The sequence below is a fragment of the Neurospora tetrasperma genome (genome assembly GCF_000213175.1).
Source record: "Neurospora tetrasperma FGSC 2508 unplaced genomic scaffold NEUTE1scaffold_81, whole genome shotgun sequence".
In the NCBI taxonomy this organism is placed as follows: domain Eukaryota; kingdom Fungi; phylum Ascomycota; class Sordariomycetes; order Sordariales; family Sordariaceae; genus Neurospora; species Neurospora tetrasperma.
This window is the reverse complement of record NW_009799179.1, coordinates 5,243,658-5,261,235: the sequence shown is the minus strand read 5'-3', so window position 1 is coordinate 5,261,235 and position 17,578 is coordinate 5,243,658. Positions and strand designations below refer to the sequence as shown.

Genomic DNA, 17,578 nt, shown 5'->3' with positions numbered 1-17,578 from the left:
GCACTTGCAACTCATCCTAGAGATTAAAACCAACCCTAGGTACCTAATGTACTGAAAATTCATATTCCCGCTCACTCAAGGCTTTGAGTGTAAGACGGAAGGGGCTCTATTAGAATCACTACAAGTCTTGTCTGCGGTGCGAGATACCTCTAGTGTTGCTCGTCAGCCCATGGATCCAGGACACCTCATGATCAGAACGCCTTGCAATCCATCATTCTTCTGCCCACCCCTTGTCTTCCATGTTGAGCTCGGGTGTCTGCTCCCGTTGCTCCAGGCTTGCTTGCCTGGCCTCCCGCCCGTTGCGGGCTGGGCTCTGTGAGGTGGTGTCGCTACACCTATCGCCTGCCGGGACTCCAGCTGCCCGCCCGCGGATGGAAAAGAACGGAGACCCAGTGGGCATTGCGGGGAGGGGTCTCTGATCCCCTTGTCCCATTTCCATTGGGGGGCGCCCAAATCAGGCTGCATCTCAGTGCACAAATTTTCTGGCCCGCCCAGTCTTGGGGGTAATCAGCGCTGAGTGCTGGGAACCCACGCTGCAGCTACAAATTTCGGTATCCCCCCGCATCCCCCAAAATTCGCCGCGAATTTTTTCCTCCCCTTCTCTCCGTTCATTTCCGGCGTCCTCATCCCCCAAGCACCACCCCCAAAGCACACAGCAAGCAGACGGCCGGGCACCACACACCACCCCGACCCCCCGGATTCCACCCACCGCCAACCTTTGCCTTTCAGCAGTTGCGCCCTGATACGACAGGCAGGCACCCACTCAGCCAGGAACCGTCCGAGCTTTCTGTTTCCATTAAAAACCCGCACCCGCGCCCGCACTCAAGCTTCCACCTGAGCCCTAACTGCTCCCCTACACCATCACTACCACCACCACAACACCGTCTGCCAGAGCCCACCAGCATCACTACCAGTACCAGCTATCCATCAACCAACCGCCATCATGCCGCGCCCACCCAAGAGCAAGGTCGCCGAGATCGTTAAGCCAGTCATCGCTGCGCCTGGCCCTGCGAGGGTCATTGACGTCGACAATTTCATCCGTGTCCGCGATTCGGTAAGCCTTGCACCTTTCAACATCCTATACCAGCTCTCCCAACCACAGCACCCCCCGTATCCTTTCCCCCATCCCACCACCAGAATCCCGGATTTGAAACCAATATGTCTGTTGTATGGTGCGCAATGGACATTGCACATAGACACAACTCCCTCAAGGCTTGATCACGCCCTGTCGCGTGGTAGGGGCCAAACTACACCAAACGTTCAGAGAGATGCACGCGCAGTCAACTACACGCCATGCTCCAAAACTGCCGAGTTTTCTTGCGAGATGATACCGAAAAGAAGATGTGTTACGCTTGAAACATGACTGGCTAACTCCTCCCAAGGTCTACCAACGTCTCTCCACCATCCAGGACTTGATTAAGAGCTTCAGCCAAGACTACTTGCGTCAGACCAACCTTCTCCTCGGAGAGGGCACCACTCTCGAGAATGGCGGTGATCTCGAGCACCTCCAGACCTCCTTAACCGGCATGCTCCCCGGCTTCTTGGTTGCTCCGCAGCCCATGGTCGAGGAGAAGAAGGAGCGCAAGAAGCGTACCCACGACCCCAACGCTCCCAAGCGTCCCTTGACCCCTTACTTCCTCTACATGCAGACTGCTCGCCCCATCATTGCCAATGATCTGGGCGAGGAGGCCCCCAAGGGTGCCGTTCAGGAAGAGGGCCAGCGCCGCTGGTCCGTTATGGGTGCTGCCGAGAAGCAGGGCTGGAACAACGCTTACCAGTACAACCTCCGTCTCTACAACGCCCGTGTGCACTCCTACAAGCACGGCAATGCCAACGCCAAGAACATGACCGATGACGAGGCCCTCAAGTATGCTGATGAGTATAATATCGAGATGCCCACTGCTGCTCAGGTCGAGGAGGTCCCCACCGACCAGGACGCCATTGCTCAGCAGCTGCAGCAGAACGTTGTGCCCGAGGTTTCTGAAGAGAAGGAGGAGCAGCAGCAGCAGCAGCAGCAGCAACCGGTCCCCGTTTCCAAGACCCCCATCAAGAAGAAGGACACCCGCAGGCGCAAGACTGCCACTCCCGCTGAGGAGGCCGAGCCCGCTAAGCCCGTGGTCGCCCCCGCCAGCCCAGAGAACAAGAAGCGCAAGCGGAATGTCAAGGCGGCTGAGGTGGAGGAACCTAAGAAGTCGGGGCGCAAGAAGACCAAGGCCTAGAAGCGCTCTTAATCCATCTCACGCTTGTCCCTTGCCGGGTTCTTTCATGATACCTCGTTGCAAACAACCTGGGTTGTTTTCCTTTTCATTTTCATTTCCGTTGTACGATACCCTCCCTCTATCAAAGGAATAAGGGGAGTGCGTATCCATGTCAACAAGCGCGGGTCAGCGTCATGGTTATTTTCTCTCTGTTAAAGTGGCGGTCTTTGGTTCACTTTACTTGTCCTGTATGATTCAATGAACGGCTAAAGAGGAATTGGTGGTTCTCCATCTAACGAAAACAAGCTCGAAACGGAAAATATGGGGTTAAGGATAAACGGAGTCTGCTCTTTTTGCGAAATTCGGCTGAAGATATGATATGAAGGCTGTCGCATGTTGTACTTATGGCGGTTAGCTCTACATAGCATGTATGGGCCCGGTGGATGAATGAATTTCAGTGTTCGAATAATGATTTGGTCTTTTTGATGCCGTGGGTACTGGCAGAGCAAAGAGGTCACCCTTTGGTTCACGGAGGATCAAATGGAGTTGTGTTTGTCTTTACGCGATGTTTAATCAGTATTATATATGCTCCTGAACTTGAGCTTACGATGCTTGATCATGTGATATCATATACATTGAGATGGTGGTGTTGGTCACAGGAAGAGCTCTTCTACATTGAATCTTAGCAACGGTACCATATGTGGATGGAGCGAGTCATCACGATTATCTGGAATTAACGACCGACAGTGGCATAGACCGAAAAAGAAGCAAGTCAAATCTCTTTAACTGCCGGAGTATACAATGACCCGTATGACTGCCTCCTCCTTCCCGCCTGGCAAAAACAAACTGTCCCTCAAGTTACCTCACTTCACTTCCCTTCTCCGTTCCCCTTTCTCTCAATAAACAAAATAACTCTGCGTCAATGGCAACTCGCTACTCGGCTCCGCCGTACACACCTCCCCGTCCGCCTCAACCGTATACCTCTCAGGATCGACCTTCATCCTCGGCATCCTCTCATTAAACTTCATATCTTTCTTGCCCACCGTTCTACACCCCTTCACCGCCTCCATCCTACTCTTCAATCCATACCCTTCAATCGCACCACTATCCAAGCTCGCCTGCGAAACAAACAGCACCTTGGACTTGGCCACCATGGGCGCAAACATGGGCCGCGCAATAACCGGCTGCACCGTCGGGATCGAGGCGTTGGGGTCGCCCATCATCGCGCTGGCGATTAATCCGGACTTGATGACGAGGGAAGGCTTGGTGCCGAACCAGGCTGGGTCCCAGACGACCAGGTCGGCGAGCTTGCCGGTTTCGATAGAGCCGATCAGGTGCGACATGCCCTGCGCGAGGGCCGGGTTGATGGTGTATTTGGAGATGTAGCGCTTCACCCGGTGGTTATCCGCGCCCCCGGTGCCTTGATCCTCCGGGAGGGGACCACGCTGGAGTTTGTTCTTGTGTGCCGTGTTCCAGGTGCGAAGAATGACTTCGCCGCAACGGCCCATGGCCTGGCTGTCGCTGCTCATCATGCTGATGGCGCCCAGATCGTGCAGCACGTCCTCGGCGGCGATGGTCTCGGCGCGGATGCGCGACTCGGCGAAGGCCACGTCCTCGGGAATGTTTTTGGAGAGGTGATGGCACACCATTAACATGTCCAGATGCTCGTCTAGGGTGTTGCGGGTGAATGGCCTGGTGGGGTTGGTGCTCGAGGGGAGGACATTGGGATGTTCAACAACAGAGATGATGTCTGGCGCGTGCCCGCCGCCGGCACCTTCGGTGTGGTATGTGTGGATGGTGCGGCCGGCGAAGGCGGCGATGGTCGATTCAACGAAGCCGGACTCGTTCAGAGTGTCGGTATGGATTAGACATTGCACGTCGAGCTCGTCACAGACGGTTAGGCAGGAGTCGATGGCAGCAGGGGTGGTACCCCAGTCTTCGTGCAGCTTGAGGCCGCAGGCGCCGGCGAGGATCTGTTCCCGAAGGGCGGAGGGGTCGCTGTCGTTGCCTTTGCCGGTTATGCCGATGTTGAGAGGGAGCGAGTCGCAGGCTTGAAGCATTTGGCGCATGTAATGGGCGCCGGGGGTGCAGGTGGTTGCGTTTGTGCCGGCGCTGGGTGGTGCAAGTTAGTTTCGTGATATGTTGACAAAAGGGGGGAGAAACAAGGGAAAGAGAGAAAGCTTACCTGGGACCAGTTCCACCACCAAGGAAAGTAGTGATACCAGCAGCCAGAGCCTCAGCCGCCTGTTGAGGGCAGATGAAGTGAATATGCGTATCAATACCTCCCGCCGTGATGATCTTGCCCTCACCCGCCACCACGTCCGTACAACTTCCCACAATCATGCCCGGCGTGACACCGTCCATTACATCCGGATTACCAGCCTTGCCAATGCCCACAATGACACCAGCCTTGACACCGATATCCGCCTTGTAGATGCCCGTCCAATCCACCACCAACGCGTTCGTCACCACCATATCCAGCGTCTCCTCATCCGACCTGCCCGTCGCCTGCCCCATGCCTTCGCGCAAGGTCTTGCCGCCGCCGAATTTACATTCGTCCCCGTAAACAGTGTAATCCTTCTCGACCTTGATCCACAGATCTGTAGCTCCCAGCCTTACCATATCACCCACCGTCGGGCCAAACATGACCGCGTACGCCCTCCGGTCCATGGTAAACGGCTCGCTGATGAATGCCGCCGCATCGCCCACCGGCTCCTCCGGCGCGTGGGCAAACCCGGCCTTCTGCAACTTGGCAATGATCTCCTCCGCCCTTGTCAAGTCAAGCTTGCCTGAGGCCAGGTTGTTGCCGCCCCTGATGACCTTGTTGCCGCCAATCTCCACCAGCGTGACCGTCTTGGTGTCGCCGGGCTCGAACCGCACCGAGGTGCCGGCGGGAATGTCCAGCCGAAACCCGTACGCCCGCGCCCTGTCGAACTCGAGCTGCGGATTCGTCTCGATGAAGTGGTAGTGGCTACCGACTTGGATCGGACGGTCTCCCTTGCTGGTCACACGAAGACGGATGCGTTGCCGGCCCTCGTTCAGCTTGACCTTGGCCTCCTTGACGCAGACCACGGCGCCGGGCTGCTTGCTGGCTTCGTAGGCGGCGGCAGGAGGCAAGGGGAAAACGGAGTCGTCATTGGGCGGGATCGGCAGGAAGCTGCCGTACAGGGCGCGAGCGAGGTCACCGTCGTCGCTGCTGATGGGGTTGTGCACGGTGACCAGGTACGTTCCGGAAGGGAAAGTGCCCTCGACTTGAATCTCGTGCAGGGTCGAGGTCACTTCGGGCAAGACGTGGCGGCGGCCGAGCATGGTGGCGCCCAGGGCCATGAGGTCGGCAACGGTGTGGTTGCCATCGCGTATGAGTTCTTGGAGGTTGTTGGCGATGAGCGCCTGGGTTGTTTGGTGAGTGGGTGTGTTATAGTGAGGCGAAAGTGAGAGGAAAAAGGATCTGGAAGAGAGAAACTTACAGTGGCTTCGGAATGGTTCAGTTTTATACCTCTTGCCAAACGTCTTTGAGCTAGGAATCCTAGCTGAGAGATGGCGAGCTTATCGAGCTGTCAAGGGGAAAGCAAGACATGATTTTGTCAATAGGTTAGTGATGCGGACTTGCTACTATTTGGGATGAATCCTTCTTATGAAGTTGTCACACTCCGAATAGAGTCCAGCCTAGTCACACAGGGTAAAGCAATGCCATCTTGCGCTTTTATACACACAATGTCGATCGATGTCCGTGACTCCTTCGTTTGTTTGAACCGTGATCTGAGGTGTCTTGGTCTCCTTGTAGAACGCAGATGTGAGGGATCAACGGGGGCACAACAAAACAACTACCACTAACCTCTTTGGGAATCAGATGCATCTTGTTCCTGTCGATGTTGACGAGAGTTTCGATCCAAGTTCGACAATGAACGAGGTCAAGAAAAAGAGAACAGTGACGTCCTCTGCCCCGATGACACTAACATCGAGGACTGCTACTAGTTTTAACCCCCGCGTGGTTCTGTACCAGCTGCTTATCAGTCCGCTTCCAACGTTCTAGATGCGACCGCGGTAAAAGACACCGACTGCGGTGGGATGTTGTCCCAGAGATTGCTGTACCCCGCACACTTTTACTGATAAGGCGGATATTGTTAGTAACAGCTCAGTATGTAACCTTTTCGTTGTTTACAACTCCAAAGGGCATCAGCAACGATGATAGGGGTAGCCACACTTACATTGACAAAGAAAAAGAAACACCATCTGTACCACGAGTAACGTGATGGATTGAGGATATTGCGTATGCGAATTTTGTCCTTGGATTTTGTTTCCAAGAAACTCATCTATACAGCAAGCTAATGATTGAATTTATTCAAACTCCAAACTCCTCCGACTCCCAAACTACCCCCTGAGAAATAAGAAAGTACATGTAGAACGCTTCGAGGAATACTCTTTCCCTGCCCCAACATATGTAACCTGCCATTTGCGACCTCGACACTGTCTACCAACCAAGACCAGGAATACGTCTATTGTACGCCTTTGCCTCCAACTCCGGCAACTCCTCTTTCCCCCTAGCCAGCGCCTCCCGCACACGCTCATTCTCGACATCCCTTATCTTATTCCTCGCCGATTCCAGCCTTTCAACTCCCCTATCAATGGTTTCGACATGTACATATAGCGGTATCTCAAGACCAGCATCCCTCGCCACCTCCGGCTCTCCAACCCGGTCTCTTAGCCCGTTCAGGCTGACCTGAATGTTCTGCAGCTCAACAATGAGTTCGCTGACCTGTTTCACGGCTTCCGAGCGCTGGTCCTCAACCTTCCTAAGCAGCGCCAGCTGGTTGTTGTAGCTCTTGCGGTTCTCGGATTTGATGCCGATATAGGTCCACAATTCCCAAAAGACCTCCTCCTTCTTCGCCTGTATATGTTCCTGAGTTCTAGTCACGAAATCGTATATGACTTCGAGGTGGTCTTCTGCCCTCTGCAACGTAATCAGGACGGCTTGCGCTTCCCTTATCAGGTTGGCAATCTTGTCCGAGACGCGGATCGTGTGGTCGATGTACTGGTCCAGAAGCTTGCGCTCCGTGTAGGTGGATGGCTGAAAGGGGGAGAAGACCCAGTCCCACCACTCGCCCAAGATGCCGCGGTGCTTCATGTCATCTGATAGTTCATCAATGTACCGAGATGTCCATCGGTTGACGCTGATTATGGAATCTATTGTTGATCCCACGCGGGTGTTGAACCTTTGAAGATCCCAAGTTGCCGAGCTTGCGGCGTCGATGTACCCGTCAAATTCAAGTATCAGTTGTTCTTTGCCGTGAAGCTGGCTGTAGCGGACCATGGTACGTAGGTCACGGATAGCTAGCTCGGAGCGCTTCATCTCCAAAGGCAGCGAAGCACTTTCGGCAGCTTTTTCTAGAACCCCCTCAAAGCGATCCTGAATCTCTATTACAGGGTCGAACTGGATGTGCGTGTTTGTTTTCGCAGACATATCGAGACAGAATGGCAGGTTGAGCCATTTTGCGCCTGGTACACGACATACTGGTGATAAGGCCGTATAGAGGGATAATGTCGCCATGTTCTGGACCATCGAAAGGAGTCCAAAGATGAGATATACAGATACCAGAATGGCGATGGGTTTTTGCGCATATTTGAACGCAAGGCCAACGACTCCCAAGGCCCAAGAAAAAGTGTTGAATACGGCATCCGGTACCGAGTCGAAAAATCGGTCAAAAAACCCCTGAATCTCTGGCGCCTGTTGTCGTTTTGATGTCCCAAGTCTAGACCTCCTCATTTCTTCGACCCTCTCTTCAATATCCGCATTGACTTCGGTCTCCTCCCCTGACGAATGATGATCCTTACGGAAGTCTGTTGATGGGTGACGGCCGGAACGATGTGTTTGTCGGTGGCGTAGACCAGGCAGCGAAGGCGGAAACTGTCGCACTGTCATGGACGACCGTGCACTGGATCGTCGGCTGTCGACAAGTCTGCTATCGACATCGACCATGGGCATGTAAAACTCCTGTGGTGATGGCTGAATCCGATGTCTCATGTTTTCGCGAGAAGCGTGCCGGACAGATTGTGGAATTGAAGGCCGGAAGGGAGTTCTCATGATGACTTGATCGTCGTCCTCGGCTCTGTGTAGGAAACTCTCGAGACTCTCGTCCTGTGACCCTCCTATACTGAATGGCTGAGATCCGTCCAAACTGTAGGGCTGGCTCCCGTCTATATGCGAGTGATCGCTTTGGCTGGACAGGATCATATCGTTGCCATCATAATCGTCGGGCATCAATGAGGTGTCGAAGCTATCATTCTCGCCTCCCTCGACCATGCGCCACGAACTCGATACATTGGGCGGCTGCCCTGGTGGTTGACGTCCCGACATGGTTATATAAACACCATGGAATGAGCTCGTGGGGAAGCTATGATAAGAGTTGCGAAGTCAAGGTTTTATAGTAATAGGATCGCGATAACATGGAGCGTAAAGATCCAAGGACGTCGGGATTGTTGGTTGATGTGTGTGAACTTTTAGGCAACAGTGCTTCTTGTAGGTGTCCTGATTTGATTTGATTGTTGACAGCGGGGGAGCTCGGCCAATTCTTAACCGCAACTGATAACTGGTTCTTTGTTTACCGTGAAGTCGATGCCAGGCTTCAAGTCGCTCAAAAGCAAGGGGCGCACAGACTAATACCGTGTAGAGGAGTCACGATAAGGCACCGATACAAGGGGATAAGTGGTGAAAACGGAACTATCAGCTGAGGCGCGCGAGATCAAAGGTGACTGTTCCGCGGCCACAGGATGTATAGAAGAACAGGAGAGATGGGTGTGTTCTTTGATAGTCCAGCAAATAGCCTTGGAGAGATGAGGCTGAGTAAGATGTCGTTGAACCAAGCAACTGGAATGCGACGGAAATGGACTAGGTGAAGGTGAAACTGTAGGGTAGGCGGAGAAGAGAAGGGAGAAGGCAACTCAAAGTCAAGTCAAGGTGGTGTAAGGTACCGATGCACGCTGCTAGGTACAGTGTGTGTATGTGCCGCAGCGCATATCCTGTCACAGGACGGGATGATGTAAAGAAAGAAAGAAAGAGTTCTGGTGACCTTGCTTTGTATCGTCGACTTCAGTCGGCCACAGAGAGCAGCAGGACGGTGACTCGGTGAACATCGAAGTGGTGAGTGACGTCGAGAAGAATCACGATTCATGGCCAGCACCGCGTGTCTCACTTACACCTTGAGGTACCTATCACCTCAAGTCACCTGCCCCCGCCCGGCAGACAGGTGCCCCACTGAGGTGTGTTGACGGCAAACGGCCCCGAGCCGGGGTTCAGGTAAGTTGGAGGGCTGGCCCAGGGCGGGGACCCCTTGCAGCGGCAGGGGCACAATGGGATGAGCCGATCGCTATCGCCAAGACAAGCGCGACAAAGAAGCCAGCCGCCCGACCTAGCTTCCATTCTGTCTGGAAAAGTCGGGTTTGCCGTGATCACACCCAATTCCAACACCTCTCAACGACAACCGCACATCCTGACAGTGTGGAGAGGCGACGGGAGGATGCTCTCTCCACGGCTTACAAGATGGACTTCGCGGGCTCTTTTGACCCGAGCTAGGGTACCGCTCGCTCGTCCTGCCATCTCCCAAGTCCAGGTGCGCCATCGGCTGTGCTCGTCTTGCGCCAGCGCGAACCCCGTCCCCACGAAGCCAGCAGCGCCCGACCATCGCGATCTCGGAACACAACAGGAGCTCTTCATGACCTCGATCTACAGCCCTGGATCGCCCATCTTCCTGCCCAATGGCGCCCGCATCTTCAACCGTCTTGTCGAATACCTCCGCAAGCAATACGTTCACTATGGCTTTCAGGAAGTCATTACCCCGACGATCTACAAGAAGGCGCTCTGGGCCAAGTCGGGCCATCTCGAAAACTACGCCGACGACATGTTCACCGTCACGAGCACATCTCCCTCGCGCGCCGATGTTACCGAGGCCGGCGAAGCCGACGAGTACGGACTCAAACCCATGAATTGCCCTGGCCATTGTCTGATATTCGCGGCGCAAAAACGGAGTTATCGCGACCTCCCTATTCGCTACGCCGACTTTAGCCCCCTCCACCGTAACGAAATTTCGGGCGCATTGAGTGGCCTTACCCGTGTTCGTAGATTCCACCAAGACGACGGCCATATTTTCTGTCGGCCGAATCAGATCGAGGACGAAATCAGCAAGACCCTTGAGTTCATCCGACGCGTATACAAGGACTTCCGCCTGGGGTCGTACCGTTTGAAGCTTTCCACGAGACCCGAAAACCATATCGGCAGTCTGGAGGATTGGGAGCACGCGGAAGGATCCCTGAAGCGAGCGTTGGATAATTCGGGAGAGCCATGGACCTTGAACGAGGGAGATGGTGCCTTTTACGGGCCGAAGATCGATGTAATCCTGAAGGACTCGGACGGAAAGGAACATCAGACGGCCACCATCCAGCTCGACTTCCAGCTGCCCAAGCGGTTCGAGCTTGAGTATCAGGCGCCAGCTCCTGAACTGGAGGCCAAAGGCGAGACAACGACGGACCCCGAGCTCCTTGCTGTCTCCGGACCCGTGAGGCCTGTTATGATCCACCGGGCTGTTCTAGGCTCGGCGGAGCGCATGTTCGCTTTGCTGATTGAGCACTATAATGGCAAATGGCCATTTTGGCTGAACCCCAGACAGGGCATTGTCCTCACAGTAAACGACAGTGAGCCGGTGTTACAGTTCGCGCGCAATACGCAGAAGGTGCTGCTGGGTACAGACTCTGCAGATGTTCACGTATCCCCGTCGGGCCTTGCTGTTGACCTCGATGACAGTGCGCGCAGTCTGTCGCTCAAGATTCGCGAGGCCAAGACCAAGGGTTACGGTATGATCATCGTGGTTGGCCCCAAGGATATTGCCAATGGAACTGTCACGGTTGATGCTACCGGCGGTCTTCAGACAGGCGACAAGCCGGCGCAGAAGAACCTCGTCATGGCGCCCGAGGAGCTGCTGCAATTCATGAAGACCAAGGTAGATGCATACGAATGAACGAATGCCTGCCGTTCTGCGTAAGCTACCACTTTGTCTCCGCGTCGTACGAGGTTTCCTACTTTGTCTCTTGGTGTTGCCAGTCGTGCAATCCGTCCAATATCTCAAAAATTGTGACTTGCTTGTTTGCTTTGTAGTGACGGTCAGGCAAGGCTGATCACAGCACGTTGAGCAAGTGCCGGCGATGACGCAGTGCCGCCGCTAGTGTACATGGGAAAGTGAAGTGGGGCCACTATTCCTTCCTCCAGCGGGCTTTTGTTACTCCCCCTGTCGTGCACCCCTTCCAGAGCTTCCTTCGGTTGACACAAGACGATCGCCGGGCACCTTCCAGTCCCCCCCCCCCCAGCACTTGAAGCAGCGCTAGGGAACAGCAGCCCTGAGCCCCTCCCCCACCGGCACCAACGGGACCGGGAGCTCTCCACCGCTGCCAGGGGCACCATACCCGTTCCAACTCCTATCCCATTACATTGCTACCTCTCCATACAACTTTTGGCAAAACATCGTGCTAGTTACTTTCCTATAATCCAAACAGATAACCAGCCATGGATCCTACTGCTCCTGAACCCGAGAACCCACCGGCTTACATCGCCGCAGCCCGCCGGCATGGAATACCGCTCCGGCAGAGCGCCCCCATCAAACGGGGCCCTATGCCCCTTCAGCTTCCCATCCTTGATCATCTACGTACCAAGAGGGTGATTTTGGCGTCGGCATCGCCTCGACGAAAAGCTCTCCTCAACCAGGTAAGCCATCCTCTTTATAGTACGGTCTACTCAGGTCTGACAAGTTTACCAAACAGCTTGGCTTGAACGACGTCGAAATCTTCCCATCAGACAAGCCCGAAGACGTCGAAAAGGGCAAGATTACTCCCGAAGAATATGTTGCCGAGACGGCCCGCCGCAAAATTCTGCACGTGTACGAGCAAGCCCTCAGGCAACAAGAAGAAGACGAGCAGAACAAAAACGTAGAGAAGCCTGCCGATCCAGCCCTTGTCATCTCCGCCGACACCGTCATCGCTACACGCTCCGGTCGGATCCTCGAGAAGCCGCGCGACGAGCAGGACCATATCCGCATGCTGAAACACCTTCGTGACACGCGTGTGCACCGTGTGCTGACGGCTGTGTGCGTGCTCGCCCCAAAGGACAACGCAGCCCATCCGGGATATGAGCTAGAGACGCACGTGGAAGACACTGAGGTTTACTTTGCGCAGGCCCGTGACGGACTGCCCGATGACGTAATTGAGGCGTACGTCAAGACGCGCGAGGGTGCGGATAAGGCTGGCGGCTATGCCATCCAGGGAATTGGAGGTATGGTGCTGATTGACAAGATTGAGGGTAGCGTGGACAATGTTGTTGGGTTGCCGGTTAGGAAAACCTTGCAGTTGGCAGAGAAGGTGATCTTCAAGCAGGGTATCGAAGATGACGATATTGGCAGCGATGAGGAGGACGATGACGAAGAACCCTATCAAGACTGATGCGGGGGTACCAACTGGTCGAAGCTGCCGATAAACACAGGGACGGGAGCCCTGACCACGGTAGTTCTACTAACTAATTGACCGGGGGTGATGGAATGAAGGGGCCAGGCGCCCATACAGAGCTTAGAACGTCAATATACGATAGACAAAAATAATGATTGGACTAGGATGCCCTTTCAGCAAGAAGTCAGTGAAGTGAAACTCAATTTCATCGCATATGTTGACTTATACATCGAGCCGTGGGTCTACAACCTCGAACCCTTCTCGCTCTCAAGATGCCCCTGAATGCCCTCAACCACACCCTCCGCCACACCCCAAGACAACTCATACCCTCTCCCTCCCAACCCATAGGCATGCATCACGAAACCAGCCCCATCTACCACCTCCCCTTCCAGCCTCAACCCTCCTTTTCTCGTCGGCCTCCTCCCCACGATATCCCTCACCGGCGTCAACCGCGTCTTCCCATCTGCCAATATCCTCGGATACGTCCCCTCAAACGCCCTCAACAACCTCTCCCTTACCTCCGGATCCGGCTTCGGATCCCAATTATCTGGCTCCTTGGTCCCGCCGATAATGGTGCCCGCCTTGAACCCTCTGGGTACACAAAACGTCCAGGTCCCATCCGCATTCTGTCTCGTCACCGTCGCATCGCACGGTTCCTGCACCAAGCACGTCTGTCCCCGCGTGGGAAAAACCATCTCGTCGTCACCTAATCCGATGCCGGTGGCGTTCACCACCGCGTCCGCTCGGGGGATCGTCGCTCCGAATTCTTGCACCGAGTCGGAGAATAACTGGAACACTTCCCCGACAGAACGCACGTCCCGCTTGAACACCTTCCCGCCCCTAGCAATGATCTGCCCCAAAAGGAACAAGCAGTATTGCATTGGGTTTACGCACCACGTGTCGTACTCGCAGCCCCATTGAACCTTGTCATCGGGGAACTCGTGTGACTGCAGCACGCGAAAGTGGCCGGGTAGTCCTAGCTCTTGTGACGCCGCCCGCTGGGCGGTCAGGGAGGTGTACTCGGGCCCGGGAGATTCGAGGTATTCGATTCCCTTGAGGAAGGTGATGCCCGCCTGTTGGTCCTGGCCCTGGCGCTGGAAAAGTTGCATGCGGCGGAAGGTGGAGAGGGAAAAGGCGTGTTCGCGGGTGCGGAGAGCGTGCTCGGCTTGTTGGGTGGGGGTTAAAGGAGTGGAGGAGGGTCCAGGGGCAGGGAAGGGGGGCACCCAGCGGTTGTGGGCGCCGCCCCACGGGGAGGTGAAGTTGATTTGGGATCGGGGATCGATGGATTCAAAGGGGGCGGGAAGGTCTTTGGCGAGGATGGTGGTGGTGAAGTTGGCTTCGAGGAGGGCGAGGGCGGAGGACAGGCCGATTACGCCGGCGCTTGGGATTTTGGGAGTCATGTTAGATTATTTATCCAGAGCAATCGATGATTTGCTATTCATGATGCATGTGTCATACTAACCCGATAACGACGACGTGCCCCTTGGGTTTGGACATGGTGATGCTAAATGATTCCCGTGGACTCGTGGTGTAGTACACTGCTGAATGTCTTTGGGCGAAGCTCACAATCAGAGGAGGCGGCGAGGTTCGAGTAAGAGAAGGTCTGAGGGAAAATGTCGTGGTGGTTGACAGCCTCAAATGCATCAGTGGATTGACTAATTCACACGACGATGCTTGAGTCTTGTAAGTCGTGAAGGTATTGCCGATATCAACAATACAAGGGTTCTTGGGGACCTTTTATACTATTCAGATACGTAAACGGTTGGTATCAACACAAGGCTCCGTCTTCGCAATCATCGCCAACGATAATCAACCGTGTCGCTCCTGGAACGATAACCAGCACACATATATGCAGAGCACGATTGGAATCAGGCACACGACGCCAAGAGGAGCTAGAAAACGTGGAATGACCCGACCATAAGGCAGACTCGGGAAGCATTCCGGAAAGGGAACGAATGTGGCGCGGCCAGCCAGCCGTCCATAGAGGTATGTACAGTTCGATACGGGTTTGTGTCTTAAGGTCGAGATCTCAGGTCAACTTCCCTGAGCGTTTTCATTTCTGGCCAATTCGTTGTAGTCTTCGATTAAGGTGAGGTTTGGTTGTGAATATGCTTTTCCCGAAAGTTTAGACACCGTTGTGGATCTTTAATGCCTTTCCGGTTCCTACCTAGCTACTCGTTCAATCATAAGGTATGGGACAAATCGAAATCAAAACTGATCTCGTCCAGTGTACCGAGGTAGGTACCAAGCTAACAAACAAACCGGCATTACCTGTAGATTGTATATAGTGGTAGTCTGACGGACAAAGTCCGGTCTAAGAGCGCGGCTGCCCCGTCCCGGCTCGAAGACCGCCCGGAATTCCCCACTTTGGGCCGAACTGTATCAAAGGATTGGCAGTTCTTCGAAAATTGACCCCGGAGGCCACTGGAAAGGGTTGCTATTTCTTTTGAACTTGTCCGAAAAAGAAGAGGGGGAGAGGGGAAAGGGGAAGCAATTATATCTGGAATGCGACAGGTAGACATCATTTATCTTCAAAGGAAAATCTGGAAGATACAAGACCTCAAGATCGTGCATCGCTCTTTTATACTAGGTCACCCGTCTGCAACTGTAATAGCAAAATGAGGGCTAAATCATGGCAACGCCTTTTGAACCCTTCAATCTTTTGGTCCAGTTTGTCTCCTAACATCCAACGTGAGTTCTCAATTTACTCTTCACCAAATTTCTTCTCACATGAACAAATGTTTAAACGGTTTGCGTCAGGCATCTAGTCTAGTATACGACATACATAAGGAGAAGCTCAGTCAGCAATTACATACCAAGCAGTTCATGCAACCAGCCAACTACATTCGCTTTGAGATCCAACAGAGTGGAAAATATTTGTAGAATGTCGCATCCAAGATCTTGCATTCAAATCAGTGTCAAAAACCCATCCCTCAAGACCGTACACTATGCCCATGCTGAGTGGATCTTCGTTCGCGAATTCCAAACACGACACCACGGAGATAGAGAATGGAAGGATGGTCAAGATATGTATAGAAGCATGTTTTTCTTCTTCTTCTTCTCCTTCTTCTATCCATCCATGCAAACGAATCGGTAGGTAGGTAACAACAGCACACCGCAACCCATGAAGAAGTTGTGCATGGTGCCCACGCACGACATCGCGAAACTAATAAATGTAACTGTATCCGGGAGTCACTCGTGCCGGTACTATAATAGAAATTCATGTGCTTGCCTCTTTGACTTGTGCGGGGAGTAAGGGCGCGGAAATATGTATGTGATTAGAAAAAAAAAAAAAAAAAAACAAGCCGGTTATGACTCGCAGGTGATATTCGTTCCCAGTAAAGAGCGACGCATCTCATCTGTCTCCGTGGATCTCCGTACCGGCGAAGGAGAACTAAATCCAGGACGGAATTAATCAAGCCGCGCATGGAGATCGAGTTAATCCATACTTGAGAATAGCCTTTAGGTTTATACAGAACCGGAGAAACCTAGTTGAACTTTTGTAAGAGTCCATCTCACCCTTGGAAATCAGCCCAGGAGTGTAGAAGCAACAAAAGGGGTTTTCTGTACAGACTGTGAGCTTATCCAGCCCTCGGCCGATGTAGAAGGGCTCATTATCCCACGAAACGGATATTCCTTGATTTGCACAACGCCGCTCGGAAATGAAAGTGGTCGTTATCACCGTACCCATTCGACAGCGATAACGCGGTTATTCCGTTCGTGGCGGCAAAGGCGGCCACCTGAAGCGACCTTGTCAACGCGGCGGCCGTTCCTATGGCCATCCTTTAGTACATTAGCTATAGGTAGCACAAGGTCAAAATTGCGCTTCAACGACCCTATCGGCAGCTGATAAGTCGTGATCGCAATCAGACAGCCGCCACATGTGTTGTCTGCGATGGCTGAATCGCGCCGAGGAGGTTTTGGGGCGGAGATTACTGAAAACTGAAATTTGACTCTGTTGAACAGCAACCAACCCAAGTGACATTGTCGGGTCACATACCCTCGGGACGGGAGCAAGTGGTATGATTTGTTGACACACTTGCATCTGTATACCAGAGCCTGGACCTGGTCTTCATCTTCTTAATCATCCTAACCGTAGATGAAGACACCATTAGTACCTTGCCGCATCATCCAAAGCATGACACTTTCACAGCAATCAATGACTGCCAGATGTAGTAAATGCCAAGACTTCCTACGAAAGAACTCAATTAGGATGACGGGAGGGACAGTAATGCAACTGCGCGTACGCAAAGAGTCAGAGCAGTGAAGAAAAGACCAAACTTTCTTGGCGGCATTGGAGAAGGTTGTCGATATGGAAACCACTTCCGCCATCCAGAGGACGGTACACACTCTTGCGAAATGTGATGTCGCTGCTCGCTCAAGTGCTGCTCGATGCGACTTTGACAAAGGGCGTCTAGATGCAGCGTGATCCGGTCGCTGATTGGCCACTCACCCCCAAGTCCGTCTCATCGGAGCCAGGGGTCCAAGAGGGTCTCACCACCCCAGCAACCCCAGGCAACTCCCCAGAATGGATCAGAACTGATCCTAGCAGCTATTTTGGGCGGCTATTCCTTCTATCTTTCACCTAGTTTCCCGCCGTACAGTTGCTTCCGACCACTCACAGCTCTCCTGTTTGCCCACCCAACGCAAGTGGAAGTTCAACAACCACTCCGACCACTGGTCTCTTCTCAGTCCACGGTGCCACCCCCCCCCNCCCCCGTCCGTTGGAGTCGTTGCCCACATCGAAAGCCAGGAACCAAGCGCTTAGAATACATGGCGATTGGAAGGATCTCACGCACTCGGAAGGGATGGGGCCAGCCAGGGCAGACCACACAGCAATGAGCTGCACCTCCTCGGCGCTGCTGCTCTTCCTCCACCCTGATCAGTGACCTTTTCTT

General features: G+C 53.7%; 6 protein-coding genes across 6 annotated transcripts; 3 read left to right on the top strand and 3 right to left on the bottom strand.

Moving 5' to 3' along the window:
• Positions 1-867: 867 nt before the first annotated feature.
• Positions 868-2,807, top strand: NEUTE1DRAFT_150185 (uncharacterized protein; the record flags this gene model as incomplete). The annotated part of the gene is made up of 2 exons (XM_009858028.1): positions 868-1,054; positions 1,383-2,807. The coding sequence occupies 2 exons, from the start codon at positions 944-946 to the stop codon at positions 2,217-2,219; spliced, it is 948 nt and encodes a 315-aa protein (XP_009856330.1).
• Positions 2,808-2,914: 107 nt separating this feature from the next.
• On the bottom strand, positions 2,915-6,054 carry NEUTE1DRAFT_126153 (uncharacterized protein; the record flags this gene model as incomplete). The annotated part of the gene is made up of 4 exons (XM_009858027.1): positions 2,915-4,310; positions 4,384-5,588; positions 5,666-5,752; positions 6,034-6,054. 4 exons carry the CDS (start codon positions 6,052-6,054, stop codon positions 3,095-3,097), a joined length of 2,529 nt encoding a protein of 842 aa, XP_009856329.1.
• Positions 6,055-6,459: 405 nt separating this feature from the next.
• Positions 6,460-8,553, bottom strand: NEUTE1DRAFT_91270 (uncharacterized protein; the record flags this gene model as incomplete). Its single annotated transcript, XM_009858026.1, has 2 exons — positions 6,460-7,976; positions 8,061-8,553. 2 exons carry the CDS (start codon positions 8,551-8,553, stop codon positions 6,670-6,672), a joined length of 1,800 nt encoding a protein of 599 aa, XP_009856328.1.
• Positions 8,554-8,987: 434 nt separating this feature from the next.
• NEUTE1DRAFT_126151 (threonyl-tRNA synthetase mitochondrial precursor) lies at positions 8,988-11,251 on the top strand (the record flags this gene model as incomplete). Its single annotated transcript, XM_009858025.1, has 3 exons — positions 8,988-8,991; positions 9,401-9,455; positions 9,769-11,251. The coding sequence occupies 3 exons, from the start codon at positions 8,988-8,990 to the stop codon at positions 11,204-11,206; spliced, it is 1,497 nt and encodes a 498-aa protein (XP_009856327.1).
• A 497-nt stretch (positions 11,252-11,748) lies between these two features.
• Positions 11,749-12,827, top strand: NEUTE1DRAFT_72572 (uncharacterized protein; the record flags this gene model as incomplete). Its single annotated transcript, XM_009858024.1, has 2 exons — positions 11,749-11,946; positions 12,003-12,827. The coding sequence occupies 2 exons, from the start codon at positions 11,749-11,751 to the stop codon at positions 12,675-12,677; spliced, it is 873 nt and encodes a 290-aa protein (XP_009856326.1).
• A 38-nt stretch (positions 12,828-12,865) lies between these two features.
• Positions 12,866-14,365, bottom strand: NEUTE1DRAFT_126150 (uncharacterized protein; the record flags this gene model as incomplete). The annotated part of the gene is made up of 2 exons (XM_009858023.1): positions 12,866-14,060; positions 14,143-14,365. 2 exons carry the CDS (start codon positions 14,322-14,324, stop codon positions 12,923-12,925), a joined length of 1,320 nt encoding a protein of 439 aa, XP_009856325.1.
• Positions 14,366-17,578: the final 3,213 nt, after the last annotated feature.